This window comes from Macaca nemestrina, chromosome 4 (genome assembly GCF_043159975.1).
Source record: "Macaca nemestrina isolate mMacNem1 chromosome 4, mMacNem.hap1, whole genome shotgun sequence".
NCBI lineage: Eukaryota > Metazoa > Chordata > Mammalia > Primates > Cercopithecidae > Macaca > Macaca nemestrina.
In genome coordinates, this window is record NC_092128.1 from 36,488,729 (window position 1) to 36,508,376 (window position 19,648).

General features: G+C 34.7%; 1 protein-coding gene across 10 annotated transcripts in view; it reads left to right on the plus strand.

Annotated features, from left to right (window-relative positions):
• The window catches only part of LOC105475142 (calcium dependent secretion activator 2), a 564,483-nt gene that overhangs the window by 281,179 nt on the left and 263,656 nt on the right, over window positions 1–19,648 (plus strand). For all 10 annotated transcript variants that reach the window (XM_011730292.3, XM_071094565.1, XM_071094564.1 and 7 more), the window contains one exon: window positions 8,786–8,897. In XM_011730292.3, the coding sequence (XP_011728594.2) occupies window positions 8,786–8,897 (112 nt within the window). The remainder of the gene's footprint in view (window positions 1–8,785; window positions 8,898–19,648) is intronic.

The window sequence follows — 19,648 nt, forward strand, 5'->3', positions numbered from 1 at the left end:
TTGTATATCTGTCTTTTTGCCAGGACCACACTATTTTGATTACCATTATTTTTTAGTAGATTTTGAGATTGGGGCTTGTGATGCATTCCACTTTGTTCTTTTTTTTTTTTTTTTTCTTTAAAATTGTTTTGGATATTTGGAGTCCCTAGAGATTCCTTATGAATTTTAGGGTAGATTTTCATATTTCTGCAAATGTTAGGATTTTGATGGAATTCACATTGAACCATTGGTTGTTTTGCATAGTGCAAACATCTTAAATGAGGAAACATTCGGTATACATGATTGCATGCATTTTTCAAAATTCATAGTGCTCTATACTTGAGATGATTATATTTTACTGCATGTAAACTATACCTCAATAAATGATTGCAAACCTTTGAAATATATATGTGTTTAAAAGCATACATGTAAGCATGGAGATACATGTATAAGCCCACACTTGTAAGGTAGAAGTCCCTACGATCATGATGTATTAGTGCACCCTTCATAAGCTCGTTCATTTTCATAGTTTATACAACAGTTTCTATGTTAATCACTCCCAAATCTGTATCTGGATTTGCAACAGCCTATTGGAATCAAGCACTTGAATTTCCCAAGATAAGTTCCTTTAATCTTGTATGGTTTGGATCATGGTAAACGACGTGTCACCAGCCACCCATGTTGCCATGAAAACTTAGTTATCTTCATCATTTTTCCCTGAGTCTTTGACTGAAGTACATTAGTATTATATAAGCCTTTTATATACTTGGGCCCTGTGTTGAACTTTTAAAATATTAAAAGCTGCTGTTCCATAAGTATTAACTTCTGCTTAGAGTTTTCCACAAGACTGTCTTAATTGCTCATATTAATCAAGAAAGCTATTTTTAAAAACATTTGTACAGTGCTTAACATTGTTTTGTAAATCTTTTAGTGTTTTATTATTTAATTTCTATTTATGTAATTAATAATCAGGCTCTTAGTATTTCTCTCCTGTTAAACTTAATTCCCAATTTTCAGAGGTTATTACATTATTCAATTAAAAGGAGATAATACTGTTTATTAGTAAGAGTGGGATATTGTGTCTACTTGGTACATTTTGCACATCTATTAATATACCTGTTTTACATACACATTTTCCCAGGGCTTCAGCATGGCTTTGGAGTGTATGTGGCCATTATGTGCAGGACAATGACTAATAGAAAGACACCAACACATACAGGTTTCTTCAATGAAACTAAAGGATACTACAGCTCATTGGCATAAACATAGCTGCAAGAGCAGAGACACAGTTGTGTGCTTTCAGTCAGGCAAGTTTCCTGGCTCCCAGTTCTCAAGAAGGCATGCAGTTAAAAATGATATTGCTTGACACCCTTGAGGATACCATCAGGCCTTTGTGATCAACTCACTATCCTGTTTTCAAGAATCTTTATTTCCTCCTGACTCATCATAATGAGTTTGGGGGAGGTGCCCATCTATCTTCTCACCAAATATGAGTCAATGAAAATAACACAGTCCTTACTCATTTTCATGAATTGAGTGAATCCAAAGTCAGTTTTTTCAGCAAATCTCCCATAGGACAGCAGAAAGACCTTAGACCTACTTAAAGTCCAGTGCAGGAAACTTTTGGAAAGATTTTCTACTTCCCAGGGAATATCAGAATCAATGCTACCAAATAAATACTGGATGTTTGAGTTTTGAACCAAAACTTTTATTCTATTCTTGGAAGAATCTGTTATATCATTTTAATCTTAAAATGGCTACATTTTGAGAATGATAATTTATAGTTGAATTGTTTAAAAAATTTCATCATGACAAACCTGACAAGCAATGGGAAAGGATTACCTATTTAATAAATGATACTGGGAAAACTGGTTAGCCATATGCAGAAAATTGAAACTGCACCCCTTCTTCACACCTTATTAACAGTTAACTCAAGATGGATTAAAGATTTAAATGTAAAACCTAAAACTATAAAAACCCTAGAAGAAAATGTAGGCAATACAATTTAGGCAAAGAGTTCATGATAAAATTGCCAAAAGCAATTGCAACAGAAGCAAAAATTGACAATGGCATCTAATTAAACTAAAGAGCTTCTGCGCAGCAAAAGAAACTGTCAGCAGAGTGAACAGGGAGCCTATAGTGTGGGAGGAAATCTTTGCAATCTATCCATTCGAGAAAGATCTAATATCCAGAATCTACAAGGAACTCAAATAAATTTACAAGAAAAAAAAACATTAAAAAATGGGCAAAGGACATAAACAGATACTGTTTAAAAGAAGACATTCATGCAACCAACAAACATATGAGGAAAGCTCAATATCACTGATCGTTAGAGAAATGCAAGTTAAAACCACAGTGAGATGCCATCTCACGCCAGTCAGAATGGTGATTATTAAAAAGTTAAGAAACAACAGATGTTAGCAAGGTTGCAGAGAAATAGGAACACTTTTATACTGTTGATGGGAATGTAAATTAGTTCAACCATTGTGGAAGAGTGTGTGGTGATTCCTCAAAGATGTAGAACCAGAAATCCCATTACCAGGTATATACCCAAAAAAAATATTAAAAATTCTTTTACAAAGATACATGCACACGTATGTTCATTGCAGCACTATTCACAATAGCAAAGACACGGAATCAACCCAAATGCTCATCAGTGATAGACTGGATAAAGAAAATGTGGTATACCATGGAATACTATACAGCCATAAAAAGGAATGAGATCATGTCCTTTGCTGGTACATGGATGAAGCTGGAAGCCATAATCCTTAGCAAACCAGTGCAAGAACAGAAAACCAAACACCATATGTTCTCACTTGTAAGTGGGAGCTGAACAATGAGATCACATAGACATAGGGAGGGGACAACACACACTGGGGCCTGTCACGGGGTGGAATGGAGGGAGGAAGAGTATTAGGAAAAATAGCTAATGCATGCTGGGCTTAATACCTAGGTGATGTGTTGATAGGTGCAGCAAACCACTATGGCATGCATTACCTATGTAACAAATCTGCACAACCTGCACATGTACCCAGGAACTAAAAGCAAAAAAAAAAAAAATTCAACATGAGAAATCTTAATAATTATTTGTAATTCTTTATAGGCTTTCATTTGTATCCCTATTGCTGAATCCTTATTTAATGTTTTCTGTTATAAAATTAGTGATGCTTTTGTAATTATATGTCATTTTTATTTGATAATTTTAATCTTTTTAATAGAGTTAACAGGTTATTTGGTGACAAATAATTTTTAAAAGCACTCACTGTATTGGAAATGCAATCATTTGTAAAATGAATAGAGTTTAGCCATAACTTTCTTACATATGCCCAATAGTCAGACAATATAAAGGAAATAGATATTCGTTAGGACCCCAATATATAAAATACTGAAATAAATTAAAGAATGTGTGTTTTTTCTACACAAGGAAGAAAAAAGTTTAAGATTCCAGTAATAAATATTAGAACAGAGTTTAACAGAGACACCTCCTCCCTTCCCTTTTTGTTGAATAGAAAGAAGATGAAAATGTCTGTTTTCTTTGTGTTCTAACGGATGTCATAACATCTTGCAAAGCTGCAATAGTTAAAACAGGGTAACACGGCTGAGGAGAGATCTGTAGAACATAAAGCTCAAAACCAAAGCCAAGTTTATATAATTTTATAAATATATTTGATTTATTACCCAAATAAGTTTAGGACATGTGAAAAATTAAAACTGTCATTTCATATCACTATCGACTTTCAGACAGGTCAAAAGTGGGCACAAGTTATATCAGGTGCTCTAGCTACTGTAAGAGACCATGGAACTATCCAGCCTGTTGAGAAGGCAGGGCAGGGGTGAGAAGGAATACATGTTACAGTATAATTATTTGTTATCTAAAATCTCCTATTAGAATAGAAATTCCAAGGGATGGGGACTTTGGTTGCTCACACTAGAATGTCATCTGCCACATAAAGGTACTCCATTTTTTTAAATGAATGAAATGTACACATTCAGTTTTGTATCCTCCCTTTGTTTACTTTATATCATGCTTAGTTTTATGTTGCCATTATAGCCATCATTATAAATAGCAGCAAAATATTTCATCACATGCCCCATAATTTACATAATCGTTCCCCTAATATTTTATATTTCTCTTAAGTGTTTACTGTTATACATAATGCTGTCATGAATATGTTTCTGCTTATAATCTTTTTAATACTTACAATTATTTTGATAGGATAACTTCTTAGAAATAACCTTACTAGGTTAAAAGATATGAACATGTATTTTGGCTCCTGATACAAATTTCCAGTACCCCTTATTTAATAGCAAATACATAATTAATGTCAGTTATTTCAGTTGGTATATGAATTACCCTGTGTTTCAGAGCCAGGAAGTCCTGCTGTTCTCGTAAAAGTGCTTTGTAGATTTTTATTCATTCGAACATTTACCTTGGAATTCTGAATCCTCATAAATAATACATTCAGAGAAGTGGAGAAAGGCAATTCGTTTTGAGTCAACACAAACTGACAGCAAGATAATGTATTCTTTTATCATAAAATATTGAGAAAATGGGAAGACAATAACTGGTATTAATTACTGAGAGGGTTTAAACATACCAATTAAGTAGGAAATAAGGAGACGTCTTGGTGAATATTGAAGATAGGCCTATTACCTTCTTTACTCTTTTCCTGCCCCCTTTTTTTTTTTTTTTTGGCTGGGTGGGGGATCAGGGAGGCTTGTGTTTTTAATTTATTCATTCTAGAATTTATGATCTTCTAACTGTGTCTTTTCAACTTTATTTCCCAAAGAAGAAATTATCAAATTGGTGTCAATTTATGCCTGTATCCTGGAATGTTGGGATTTATCTTTTCCTTATAAGAAAGTTTCTTATTTATAGTTTCTTATAAAGAAACAATAAATCCCAACATTCCAGGATACAAGGATAAATATTTATATATAACTATTTATGCACCCCTTTAAAATTGTACATTTTTGTTGAATGTCAGTAAAAGCTTTGTATTCCTGCCTGCTACAGTCAGGATCTGCTGGTATTCTTGTACCTCAGCTTCTCCTTTGCCTGAGAACACATTATTTAAGCCTTCTTCATTTCACAGTAATTGGTCATTAACATTTCCTCCCCTTGACTCAGAAGTCCTAAACCTTCAAAGTAGAACTTCTGCCATAAATACAATAATGTACCCATAATGGAGATTTTTTTTTTTCTTTGTGAGCTCTCATGGAAAACTTATACACAAAACCAGGAAGTTAAAGCCCCTTTCAATTATTTCACATGATCAATATTATGCAGGCTGTGCTATCTAATCTGACGTAATAAAAATAGAACTTAATAAGAAAAAGGAAAAGATATATGTAGAGAGAAATTCTACATCACACCTGTAAACAGCTGAATAATAGTAAAAACAGCACTTGGCAAATTTATGAAGTGCTGTAGGTAAAGGGTTTAAAGCAAATTTATAGTCACAAATGCTTGCCCAGAATGGAAGAAAGGCTTAAAATTAATGACCATGCATTCAACTTAAAATTTTAAACAGCAGGGTTAAAATAGATAAATTGGAATAATGTAGCAAAGAGCAGAACGTAATAAAATAAAAAACAAACATGAAGTAGAGAGGATCGTCAAAGTCAAATGACAGGAGTTTGGAAAGAACAATAAAAGTGACGAACCTCTGTCACGTTTAAAAATGGAAAAAATAAAACATTAAGAAGGAAGAAAGACGTAACAGATGCTATAAGGATTCAAAGATAAAAAAATTCACAACTTTGTAAAAGTACTTTTGAAAAACTTAGACAAAATAAATAACATAAAACTTAGTGCTTATCAAAATTCACTCAAGGAGAAAGAGAAAACCTGAGTAGTTCTATAGCTACACCTAATAAAGAAATTGCTTCATTAGCAAGTATCTTCCCATACAGAAATATCAGGTTTGAACAGTTTAATAGGTGAGTTATAGGAACAGATAATTATCATTTTTTGACAACTCGGATAATAAAAATATAGCACTTTTCAACTTATTCAATAAAACCAAACATGGAGAACGCAAGGAAGTAAATCTACAGGCTAGTCTCAATAATGGACGTTATATAAAAGGCTGAACAAAGTATTAGCCTACTCATTCGAGTATTTTTTTAATTAAGTTTATCTCAAGAAAGGAAGACAATAGTCTATAATTACAGATTATTTCAATAAATGTAGGGAAATGTTTGATAAACTAGAGCACTCATTTCTGGATCTTTCTATATGTGCGAATGTATGTATATATGCACATATGTTATATACATACGTATATGATATTGTGATGTATATATTAATGTATGTTATGTATATGATATTGTTATGTATATTATGTATGTATATTAGGATTATGTTATATATGATATTGTGATGTATGTGATATGAATGAGATATGTATATATGTATATACATACCATATCTCCATATATAATTGTGATATATATTTTATATATTATGTATATATTATATGCATATATTACATATATACACACATATATTCTGATATATTTATGTGTGTGTCTAATAAATATGGGAATTTCTTTTAACTATAAAAGACTATCTACCAAAAACCTAGAGCAATTATCACACTTAGAGGTAAAACATTGAAAATATTCCCTTTAAGAAGAAATTCAAGGGAGTGATAAATATAAAATTCAGGGTGCTAGCTATTTCAGAGTAGTGAGGGTGGAGAGGAGAGGAAGATGAGACCAGGGGCACACGAGGGCTTTCCTGATGTTCTAGTACATTCCCCATTTTACCTGAATGGCAGGAATGTTGGTTTTCACTTTATCATTATTCTTTAACTGAATCTCATTTTATGGACACTTTAAAAATATATCGTTGTATAAAAATATTCTAATGTACAAATGAGAAATGTGCTACAGTGATAAATATTGTAGAATAGTTTTTGAATATACTTGTCTGTGAAGGATCAAAGGTAAAAGATAGTTTTCTGGAAGTTCATGGAACCGTGAGTGAACAGTTTTTTTTCTTCCCCCGCATTCATTGTTATTTGTCTTATTCTATCCAGCAAAGTGGAATTGGAATGCATTTCAGAAGGGCCAGGTTAAAAGACAAAGCTCACTTTTCTGTTTGAAGAATCATGTATTGCAGAAGGTTGGGAATTGCAAATGAACATTTAGTATAAATACTTTCAAAGGATTTTGAAACTAAAAGAAAAAATATCAATGTAGTACATAGAAGTTTTATGGGGAGAATTTTGAAAAGCAAATTCTACGGAAAATTATTAGACTGTTTCTATATGACTATCAAAAATCTTCTACTTCAGTTATAAGAAAATGTCTCCCAAGGTTATTAGTCTTCTAAATTTAACCATGTGACATTAAATTAAAAAGGGTACGTCATGAGAATTAGCTCCCAGGCTGTTAACCAGATTGCCTGACTATATTCAAGGCTTGAGATTCCATACACTAAATTGAGAATTTTTCTTTATGCCTTATTTTGGTTCTGAATCTATTTTTGTTTTCTATTTTACTGTTGCTTTATGTAAACCATCTTAATTATGTGAAATGGCAAAAAGACTCTTTGCTAACCCCATTCTGGAAGTCTAAAATAGAAATTAAGCTGCTTTTCTTCCCTAATTGAATCTTCTCTTCCCTCTGGCATATGATGTTTCAAAAAAACAGACTTCATCTAGATGCTAGCTGCTTCAGTCATTGAAATGGTCTCTGCTTTACTGTACACATTTATAAATGCTGTAATAGGAGAGGAAGGCAATCACAATGTTTTGTTCAATTTTTATTACACTTGCTTTACTGAGTTTTCTGTATGTTGTAAGCTCTCTGAATGAGATTTATAAAATAAAATATAGACAGCTCCGTGAAAATGGTGAATTGTTTTGTTTTTTCAAGACAGCATAAGAAAATTGATATTTATTTGTTGTTTTATTTTTAACATGAATCTGTATTTTGTTAAATCTCATTTTTTTCTCTTCTGTGGTATTTTGCTCAATGGCATCTTCTTCATGCTGTGCTGTTTCATTGCATCTGATCTCACAGAGTTGTGAGAAATATTGATAAGATTTTTTAATATCAGGTGTGTGCCAGTTAAGTTTGTAAATCAGCTAGAATGAACTGGTCTGCAGTAAAGACAAGATGCTATTAATCAAAAGACAAGCCAAGAAAACATGTTATTTTGTTGTGATGATTTTAAAAGCCAGATATCAACAGACTTATTCCCTTCCTAAGAGAATGTAGTGTGAAATTAACTACAAAACATTCAGATTCTTATGATGCATATTTCTTTCTTTTTGACAGGAGCTTTAAAAGTCATATAAAGTAATAGATCTGAGATAATTATGCTTACTTTAAAAAAAAGATAATGTTTAATAAAGTCCTGCCAAAAAGAAATGGGGTAAAGTCTTTAGTATATAAAAGTCATTTTCTGAGAAACTATCTCTTATGTAAACAAACTGAGCAATTTTTCCCAGCTGCCAGTAAAAATGGTGCTATAATTTGCATTTGAATTAATAAATAGATTTCAATAGCTACAACTATATTGCTTTACCTTAACCTAAATTCTCATAACATGCTATTTTTTGTAGTCCAACATGCTAATTTTTTGAACAGCTGAGTAACTATTACAAGCTGTAAAGCTTATTGTTCTTTTCCTTCTTGACTATGCCATCTGCTAGAAACAAAAGCAAAGATAAAAAGCTCATTGAGAACAGAAGATTCTGTATTGTTTAATTTACCTTCTATGGAGACACATCTCCTTGGGGAAAAAAATTAATACTGCATTTTAAGAAACATTTGTGTTGCTTCATTACAGATGGGGGACTCAAGGAGATTTCACCACCACCCATCCTCGGCCTGTGGTCAAAGTGAAACTCTTCACAGAAAGCACTGGAGTTCTGGCCCTGGAAGATAAAGAACTGGGAAGGGTGAGTTGTGGTCAGCCTGTGTGTCCACGGTAGAACAGTTTTAACTTCTTTAGATTCATCATTAAGGTAGACCAGTATGCAGTATGTGAACTTTATGTTCATAAATTACATAAAATCATTTGTTATTTCCCACAAGCCCAGTTTACACCTCTAATTTATTAAATCTAATTGTCTGTAACACAGAAAGTATTGTGATAGGATTTGGTTGTGTAAGGGGTAAATACAAATTCCTTGCCACCAACTCGGTCATTCTCACACGTGTGCTCCACTGGCCATTGAATGTGAATGGTGCTGGCCACCTTCAAAGGGTAATTCTCATGTAATGTATTTCTGTCCCTGGGTTCAAAGGATCATCTTTATATTTGAAGTCATCTGCTCTTCATGTTCATTGTGATTAATCACAGAACATCTCCAAAGTGCATCTATCTCTTTTATCTTTTCCGTTTTCCCCATGAAAAGGCCTTTCTCTCACATCTTTTAACATTAAATTGTTCTTTTCCTGTAGTCATCTCTTCATACCTAGAATGTATTTACCTTCTAATCTCAGTATACCTTACTATACTCAGCTTGTGCTGGCAGTAAAAGCATTAACATTAGGTAAATCTGTGTGAAAGGTCATCTTCAGACTTACAAATGAAGTAGGTGTTCTAATTGAGTAGGCTATATAAAGATGTCTTCTGTAATGTGAATTTTTTAATGTTTGTTTACTTTTATTTTTATTTTTATTTTTTGAGACAGAGTCTTGCTCTGTTGCCTAGGCTGGAGTACGGTGGCATAACCTCAGCTCATTGCAACTCACCTACCAGATTCAAGCGGTTCTCATGCCTCAGACTCCCAAGTAGCTAGGACCACAGGCACATGCCACCTTGCCTGGCTAAATTGTGTATTTTTAGTAGAGACAGGGTTTCACCATCTTGGCCAGGTTGGTCTTGAACTCCTGGCCTCAAGTGATCCACTTGCCTCAGCCTCCCAAAATGCTGGGATTACAAGCATGAGCCACCACACTCAACCTCTGTAATGTGAATCTATCTTACCCAGACCTGAAGACTGTATTCAGAGATATTTTCCAGAAAATAAAACCTTCAGAAGTCTTACTTGAAAATTTCTGGTATTAATGGACTACTTGTACAGTGCTAGATGCAAAAAGATGCTAGGATCATTCTGTATACTAGAATTCTTTTAAAAAACTGAAGTCAGGATTTCTATTAGTTTCAGAACCTCTTCTTCTACCTCCTTTACACTCTTGGAATTTTTCCATTTCTAGGGATTTTGCAAGTCTGTATCTACACTCCAGAGATTTTGAGTTCTGCATTCATAATCCAGATTTTCTCTTCCGTTTTCTTGATATGTGTATTTGTTAATACCTAAGAGAGCTGTGTTACTGCTCATTCAGTCATGTGCTTATGAATTTGTGCATTTGTTTTCATTGAACAAAGGTGTACAGGTAGCATAATTTAATACAAGAGCTTTGGAGACAGCATATGGTCTTTTTATTATTCAGAGTTTTTCATTTAAACCGTTATATTTTAAAGGTAAAATTAATGTTACTTTTCTTATTGTAATTATATCTCACTATTTAACAGCAGCCATTTTAAGTCTAATGCTATAAGTAACTCTTGAGCTATTTTTAATTTGTTTATCAGCTGGTCAAATAATATAGTTAAGCAGTTTCTAAATTTGATACGTAAGTGACATATATATACACATAAGTGACACATATATATATATATATTCGATGCAATTTTATATCTGAAAAACCGCTTATGCTCCCTTGCTCTCTTCATACTAGAAAGACAACTTTTCTGTCTATGGCAGGGTTTCCCAACCTTAGCACTATTGATGTTTTGAGCAGGGAAATTCTTTGTTGTCAGGTGCTTTTCTGTGTATTTTATGATGTTTAACAATATCCATAACCTCTAGTCAAATAAAAAATGTCTCCAGATATTGCTAAATGTCTCTTGGAGGGTGGAACAAAATCAACCCTGCCTGAGAACCATTAATGTGTACTAAAGACCTCAATAGGTTCCAAGATTATAAATATCATTTGTGTCTAATGACTTACAAATTGTTACTATTTTTCTTGTAGATTCAGATTTGTGTATCCAACTTCCATATGCAATATTTCCAATTGTATATTGATATCTCAAACCACATATTTTCAAAATAGAACTTATGACATATCCCCATAAAACCTTCCATAGAGGCAATTTTTTTTTAAATTTATTTATTATTATACTTTAAGTTCTAGGGTACATGTGCATAACGTGCAGGTTTGTTACATATGTATACTTGTGCCTTGTTGGTGTGCTGCACCCATCAACTCGTCATTTACATCAGGTATAACTCCCAATGCAATCCCTCCCCCCTCCCCCCTCCCCATGATAGGCCCCTGTGTGTGATGTTCCCCTTCCTGAGTCCAAGTGATCTCATTGTTCAGTTCCCACCTATGAGTGAGAACATGCGGTGTTTGGTTTTCTGTTCTTGTGATAGTTTGCTCAGAATGATGGTTTCCAGCTGCATCCATGTCCCTACGAAGGACACAAACTCATCCTTTTTTATGGCTGCATAGTATTCCATGGTGTATATGTGCCACATTTTCTTAATCCAATCTGTCACTGATGGACATTTGGGTTGGTTCCAAGTCTTTGCTATTGTGAATAGTGCATAGAGGCAATTATTAAATAAGCCTGTGACCTAGACATCTCCCTTGTTTCTCCTTTTCTCACCCTAGCACCAGATCCATTTGCAACTTTTCTGAGCTTTTACTGTATTTGTTCTGAATCCATCCATATATTAATATCCCCACTACGCTAATTCAAGGCACCATCATTTCACATAAAGAGTCTGTTTACTATTTTCCCATTTACCACCTTGTCCTCTCTGATTTGACTTTCACACCTCAGTCATCATGATCTATTTAAAATTCAAAACAAATCACAACATTCCTTAAAATATTCCAATGTCTTCCAATTTATTTGGACTAAAAATCAGACTCCTCATTATAGTGTAGCAGGCCCGACAGGAGTTCTCAGGTGTGGCCCTGCACGTTAGATATGCAAATTCTCAGGCCCCACTCTAGATCTGCTGAGTCAGAAACCCTAGGGGTGCAGGGCTACCCTCTGTTTTAATAAGCCCTCCTAATGATTTTAAGACACACCAAAGTTGGAGAATCCCTGATCTGCATGAACTGACTTCTGTCTCCAAATTCATCTTCTGTTACAACCTCCTTGCCTACTGTCATTCTTTCCTTACACCATGCTTTCTTTCTTTTCCTCAAACATTGTAGACTCATACCTGCTTTAGACTTTAGGTCTTTACATGTGTTTTAATCTGAACACACATGTGCACACACAGAATTGGAAAAAAATTGGTGTTCATCTCTGGATGGTAGAGCTATTGGTTATATATATATACACACACACACACATATGTATATATATATGTGCACACATTACCAATATTGTATATTGTTGGTATACATATTAAGTATATACAAAAGTATATATATATACTTTTCTAATTAGAACAAATAACTTCTTTTAAGTTAAAACAAAAAGGCTTACATGATCTGACATCTGTAGATAAGGTTTTATGAATAGTATATTTGGGGAGCTTGGTTTTTAACATGAAGTTTTTTAAATTAAAAATTTCAGTAGCATTTAAATTTGAAAGCGAACAACAGAGCACTTAAAGTAGGTTTATACCACAGCAAGATACCACTGTACACCTACTAAAATGGTGAAAATACAGAAAAACTGACAATAACAAATGCTTGTAAGAATGCAGAACAGAAACTCTTACTCATTGCTGGTGGTGATGCAAAATTGTGCAGTCACTTTGGAAGACAACTTGCCAGTTTTTTGTATAAAGTTAAACATAGACTTGCTATACAATCCAAAATTTGTACTCCTAGGTATTTACCAATGGGTTTATAAAGGTTGTGTCTACACAAAAATCTGTGTGTGAATGTTTAAATAGCTTTATTCTTGATCACTAAAACTTGGAAGCAACCAAGATGTTCTTTAGTCGGCGAATGAATAAAACCATGGCACATCCATAAAATGGAATACTATTCAATGATAGAAACAACTATTAATGCAGTGGCATAGTTGAATGTAAATGCAAATGGAAGAAGTCAAACCCAAAAGATGACATATTTTATTATTCCATTCATTCTAGAAAATTGTAGGGATAAACAATAGTTGCAAGTTTGCCAGGAATTAAACTGAGGTAGGTTGTCAGCCAGAAAGGGATACACAGGGGACTTTTAGAGTGAAGGAACTGTTCTGTATGGTACTGTGTGTTATATGCAGTATTAGCCCATTCTCACGCTGCTGTGAAGAAATACCTAAGACTAGGTAATTTATAAAGAAAAGAAGTTTAATTGACTCAGTTCTGCATGGCTAGGGAAGCCTCAGGAAACTTACAGTCATGGTGGAAGGCATCTCTTCACAGGGTGGCAGGAGAGAGAATAAGTGCAAGAAGGGGAAATGCCAGAAGCTTATAAAACTGCCAGATCAGGCCGGGCACGGTGGCTCATGCCTGTAATCCCAGCATTTTGGGAGGCCAAGGCAGGGGATCACCTGAGGTCAGGAGTTCAAAACCAGACTGGCCAACATGGTGAAACCCTATCCCTACTAAAAATACAGAAAATTGTCCAGGCTTGCTGGTGGGTGCCTGTAATCCCAGCTACTCAGGAGGCTAAGGCAGGAGAATCACTTGAACCCGAGAGGCAGAGGTTTCAGTGAGCCAAGATCACACCACTGGGCAACAGAGCAAGACTCCATCTCAAAAAAAAAAAAAAAGAAAAAGAAAGAAATCAGATCTCCTGAGACCCACTCACTATCACAAGAACAGCATCAAGGAAACCACCCCCGTGATCCAGTTACCTCCACCTGGTCTCTCCCCTGACCTGTGGAAATTATGGGGATTATGGGAATTACAATTCAAGATAAGATTTGGGTGGGGACACAAAGCCTAACCGTATCAGATGCATACTTGTATTTGCCAAGACCTATAGAACTTTATGTTACAAAGAATGTACATTAATGTATGCACAGTAGCATGAACATACACACTTCCCTAATGTACACATCAACCAGCAGCATCAAAAGGATGCCAGCATAGAATACAGACTGAGACAGATGAAATTAGTTGTACTGTACAGGTATGACATAGCTCCACTGAAAGGGGTGATGAGAAAAGAAACAGACCTAAGTAACATAAGAGGGAAACATATGCTGCCAATACTCTCTTGATAACCAAGTGATGAAGATAACCACTACCACTGATGTCATGTAGATATCCTATGCTCTCTACTATGGTTTGAGAAGGGACGCTGCCCCTATGGTATTCTTGCCACAAACCCCACCAAAACCCAGGTTAATCATCAGACAAACACAGATTGGTGACATTATACAGGATAATTGGCCAGTACTCTTCCAGACTGTCAAGGTCATAAAAAAGAAAAGTGAGAAACTGTCACAGATCAGAGGAGACTAAGGAGACATGACAACAAAATGCAATATGCTGTCCTGGGTTGGACCTTGGAACAGAAAGAAGGCATTGATGAACGAACTTGTGAAATCCAAATAAAATCTGGAATTCAATTAATAGTAATGTGCCAATGTAAGTTTCTTGGTTTTAACAAATGTACCATGGTAATGCATGCTGTTCATTCTGAGGGAAATTGAGTATACAGGAACTCTCTATACTATCTTTGCAACTTTTCTGTAAATCTTAAATTATTCTAAAATGTAAAATGTCTGTAATGTTTATTATAAACATTTATAATAAAGGCTTTTAAATATTTTATGAAATTCCTCAGCATATACTGTTTGAAATTAACATTTCTGTCCAGGTGCAGTAGCTCATTCCTGTAATCCCAACACTTTGGGAGGCTGAGGCAGGCAGATCACCTGAGTTCAGGAGTTCACCTTGTCAACATGGTGAAAGCCCGTCTCTACTAAAAATACAAATATTATCTGGGTGTGGTGGTGCACACCTATAATCCCACCTACTTGGGAGGCTGAGGCAGGAGAATCGCTTGAACCCAGGACAGGGAGGTTGCAGTGAGCCAAGATCGCACCTCTGTACTTCAGCCTGGGTGACAGAGTGAGACTCCGTCTCAAAAAAAAAAAAAAAAAAAAAAGGAAAACAAAAGAAAAGAAAAAGAATTGAACATTTCCTTACGTCAGTTCAATTTCTTCATTACGCCAAAGAAATTTAATATTGATTCAGAAATATGTGGTATGCAGTCAATATTCAGAGTTCCCTAATTATCCCAACATGTCTATAAAAGCTGATATTCTCCTCCCATCTAGGATACAATCCAGGATCATACATTGCATTGGGTTTTTGTGGCTCTTCAGTCTCCTTTATTTTAGATGCCCCTACCACCATTTTTTTTTACTTTTATTATAATGATTTTTTAAGCATCCACATTAGTCTTACACGATGTTCTTTATTCTGGATTTGTCTTATTTTTTTCATGACTGGTTTCAGGTAAACATCTTTGGCAAGAATCCAGCTACATAATGTTTTATGCTTCTCAATGCATCTTATCAAAAGTTATAGATTGACAGTTTTTCCCAGTATTGGGGATTTTAATTAAGTATTATCACTTGGTTAAGGTGGCATCTGCCAGTTCTCTCCATCATAAAGATACCATATTTTGTTTTGATTTTAATAAGTTGTGGGGTGTTACTATGAGAGTTTCTCCAACCACCTTTCACTCGGTGTTTTAGCTAAAGATTCATGGATTTAAAAAAAAATTGTGTGTTATAGTCTGTCTGTTATTCTTTTTCATGATCAGATTGTATCAAAGTTGTGTGTATGCATTTGCATATGTGTGTTCCTTTACTATTTTCCTTTTCCTTTTAAAAAATTTTTCCCAACAGCACCAGTATTTTTTTTTTCTTTTAAATCATGTACCTATTGGTCTTTGCTTTCTGAGACATGAAATTTTAGAGGCTCAACTGGTACTCTTCCTGCCCCAGGCCTGTTATTAGCACTGGTTGTTTTTAGTGATGATGGAATTTAGAAACTAACAGTCTACATAGGTATCAACACTTCTTAGTTGAGAAATATACTTTTTTTTTTCTTTGAAACAGGGTCTCACTCTGTCTCCCAGGCTGGAGTACAGTGGCACAGTTTAGTATTTTTGTACATAGTCCTTTTAGATATACAGTTTATATCATTTTATAAAATATTTGCATCTTCTTAGGGTACTATCTGGCTACCAGTGCACTTTTATTTGTGAATGAATTACTGTGTAATATATTCCTGGTAACTAGTTTGTTGAATGGTATTCTTGACCAGAAAGTGCATTTTGGGTATTTTACCAAAATGATTTTTTAATTTTAGAAATGTTGCTATGAAAACATTCTTTCTGACAGTTGTTAGAAAAAGAGCTGCCTGAAGAGGGTTTTTTGTTTGTTTTTGTTTTGTTTTGTTTTTGACGGTGTCACTCTGTTGCCTAGGCCAGAGAACATGGCTTACTGCAGCCTTAATTTTCCAGGCTCAAGCAATCCTCCTACCTCAGCCTCCGAAGTTTCTGGGACTACTGGTGTGTGCCACTATGCCCAGCCGATTTTTTGTTTTTTATATACATGGAATCTCACAATGTTGCGAGGCTGGTCTTGAACTCCTGGGCTCAAGTGATCCTCCCACCCCAACCTCCCAAAGTGTAGGGATTACAGGCATGAGCCACTGTGCCTGGTGAGAGAAAGTTGTAAAAAGACTCAATTTCTTGGTCCACACATTTCCTTTAGTTGGTTTGGGGTATGCCAAGGAGGGAGTATTTTGAACACTTCCAAGGGGATGCTAATGTGCATACAGAGTTGAGAAGCACTGGTACAAATGGTATCATTGAAATTACTGTGCAGACAGGTTCAGAACCTAGTGACTCTTGAGTGTAATAAAAATATCATAACATGTAGGTTTGTGAAATGATAGCTCAAATTTCATAGACATTGGGCAATTGAAGGTTATATTATTTGGCGAGTACTTGGCATGCAAATTTTGTTTGTGGATGGCAGATGCAAATGCCTATTTACGGAAATAGAGGTGGCATATGGAGATTTTTCATCCGAATTGGTGGCCAACCCTCCACCAGGTGCTAAGGGAATACCTGGAGGCAGAACAAGGATTTTTTCTCAGGAAACAATTAAGATTATGTCCTAGCAGGTAAACAGCTGACCAGTCAAGCATCCCAAAGTATATAGTTCATCACAATGAAGATAATTTTGTCCTGGAAAACTTGAAAAGCAAGTTTTACCTAACATAGCCATATAAAAATCTAAATAGCAGCCCCAAGGGACATCTATTTGTGGACAACGCACTTTCCATTCAGTCTTTCAGAGTGAAATATTGGGTAGTATACTCCTGGGTAACTCTTTAACTTGGTAAAGGGTCATCTTGAGTACAAAACAATTTTGAAGGGTTTGCCAAAATAACTTTTTTTTCATTTTAGAAATGTTGTTGTAAAAACATTTCTTCAGACAGAAGGAACCTATTGTCCATTCATAGATTGAGTTCGTGGCCTTGGTACCACATCTTCAGTATATACAGAAGGATGCTGAGTCCTCTACTTCCATGGGGATGGGGAAAGCATAGATATGACTATAAAGTCTCATGAAGAATTGCTATCTGAAAGGGTTTAAGGAGGAAGGATAACTTTTCTGTGATTTTAAGTTTCAGAAAAGTTGTACCACAAATATAAAAGTCTCCTATATATGAAGAGTTGAATTAGACATACATAGGATGGAAAAGAATTTCAATTCCATCTTGCAGTATATGATATTAATTCACTAGGTAAAGCATCAGTCATTTAGTGTTATTTCAATAAAATTAGCCATTAAATTTTGCTTTCAAATTGAAGAAAAATACCTGTGATTGTGATTTCACTAGGAGCTTCTCTAATGTTTTTTTCATTCACATGTAGATGTATAATGCTGGCATTCTTTTTAAATCCTCCGTATAAATTTTGCCTGTGGGAGTTAAGGAAAGGCCCAAAGTGATTTGTAGTAATTTTTTGTAATTATTTGTGAAAAACTAGTATAGTTATTCAATAAAACATCTTTAATTTACTCCTGATCTATTACTTCGTAAGTTTATTAGAAGTTCCACGATAACTACTTATAAACTAGATAATTAGAGACAAAATTTTAATTCCGTGGTCCAGTTATACGTATTGGCTACATTTGGCTTAAATCCTTTCAGATAGCAATTCTTCATAAGACTTTATAGTCATATCTCAGTCACCACACCAGCGACGAAGCAGGAGCGCAGACAGGGAAAGGTCCAGGGCTAATTCTCATAAGATGCAAATTCTTTCTAATTAGGTCTGGCTTATTAATCATGTGCTTTGAAGTGTTACAGGTTTCTACCTGTCATTCAATGCCTGGCTTTGAAAGCTGTTGCTCGGTATGTCTGCCTTGGTCATTCTCTGAGAAGTTGGCCTGGGTCTTCACTGTAGAGGTAGAGGAAAGTATTTCTTTCCTTCTCACCACTTATAGGGGCTGATCATGTTATGCATGGCTACCTCCATGGTGTCCTATGTCGGTGATTATAGTAAAAGTAGTTGACACTTTACTATTTCCTCAGAATAATAGAGGTTTTTCTCTGTCCCGGGTAGAACAAATATTAGACATGTACACTGTACTAATGCCTTCTAATAGGTGTATATTGTTATTTCATTATGGTTTTAATTGGCACTTAGCAAAAACATACACTAATGATGTTTAGCATCTTTCTGCTATCTGCAGCTTTTCTTTTATGAAGAATCTGTTCAAATATTTTCCCCAGTTTTTAACTGGGTTGCTTGTTTTCTGATTTTTGAATTTGGAAAGATCGTATTACTTATACATTCTTTATGAGTATGATATAAATACTTTTCTCTCAGTCTTTGGCTTGTCTTGTCATTCTCTTAATCATATTTCAAAGAACAAAAATTTTTAATTTTGATTAAGTCCAATTTATGATTTTTTTTTCTTTTTGGCTCATGTTCTTGGTGCAGTATCTAAGAAATCTTCACCAAATCCAAAGTTAGAATTCTCCTTTGTTTTCTTCTAGAAGCTGTATAGTTTTAGATTTTTACATTTAGTCTTTGATTTATTTTTAGTTAATTTTCGGATCTAGAGCTACATATCGATCAAAGTTTTTCTTTGAATATGTTGTTCTAGCACAGTCTGTGGAAAAGTTTTCTCCACTAAATTTACTTAACATCTTTGTGAAAAATCAATTGTCTGTATATCTGTAAGCCTATTCCTGGACTCTCTATTCTGTCCCATTGAGCTATTTGGTGTAAATATTATATAATATAGCTATTAGGTATTGAAATACCTTGCTATAGTTTTGTATTTGTTTTATCATTTTTTGGCATCACGTTTTTTGAATATCTGATATGGCAGCTTATCAGATGGGATTACTATTTCCTTCTCATTAACTGACCTTTTATCATTATGAAATGACCTTCTTTATGCCTGGTAGTATACTTTACTTCAAAAACTACTTTATGTTAGCTGCCTCAGCTTTATTTTTGTTGTTGTTGTTATTTTTGTTTTTGTAGAGACAGGGTTTAGCCATGTTGCCCAGGCTGGTCTCGAACTCCTGAGCTCAAGCAGTCCACTCACCTTGGCCTCCCAGAGTGCTGGAGTTATAGGCATAAGCCACTGTGCCCAGTCCCCAGCTTTCTTTTGACTAGTGTTAGCATGTTATATTTTTCCCATTCTTTAATGTATTTGTTTCTT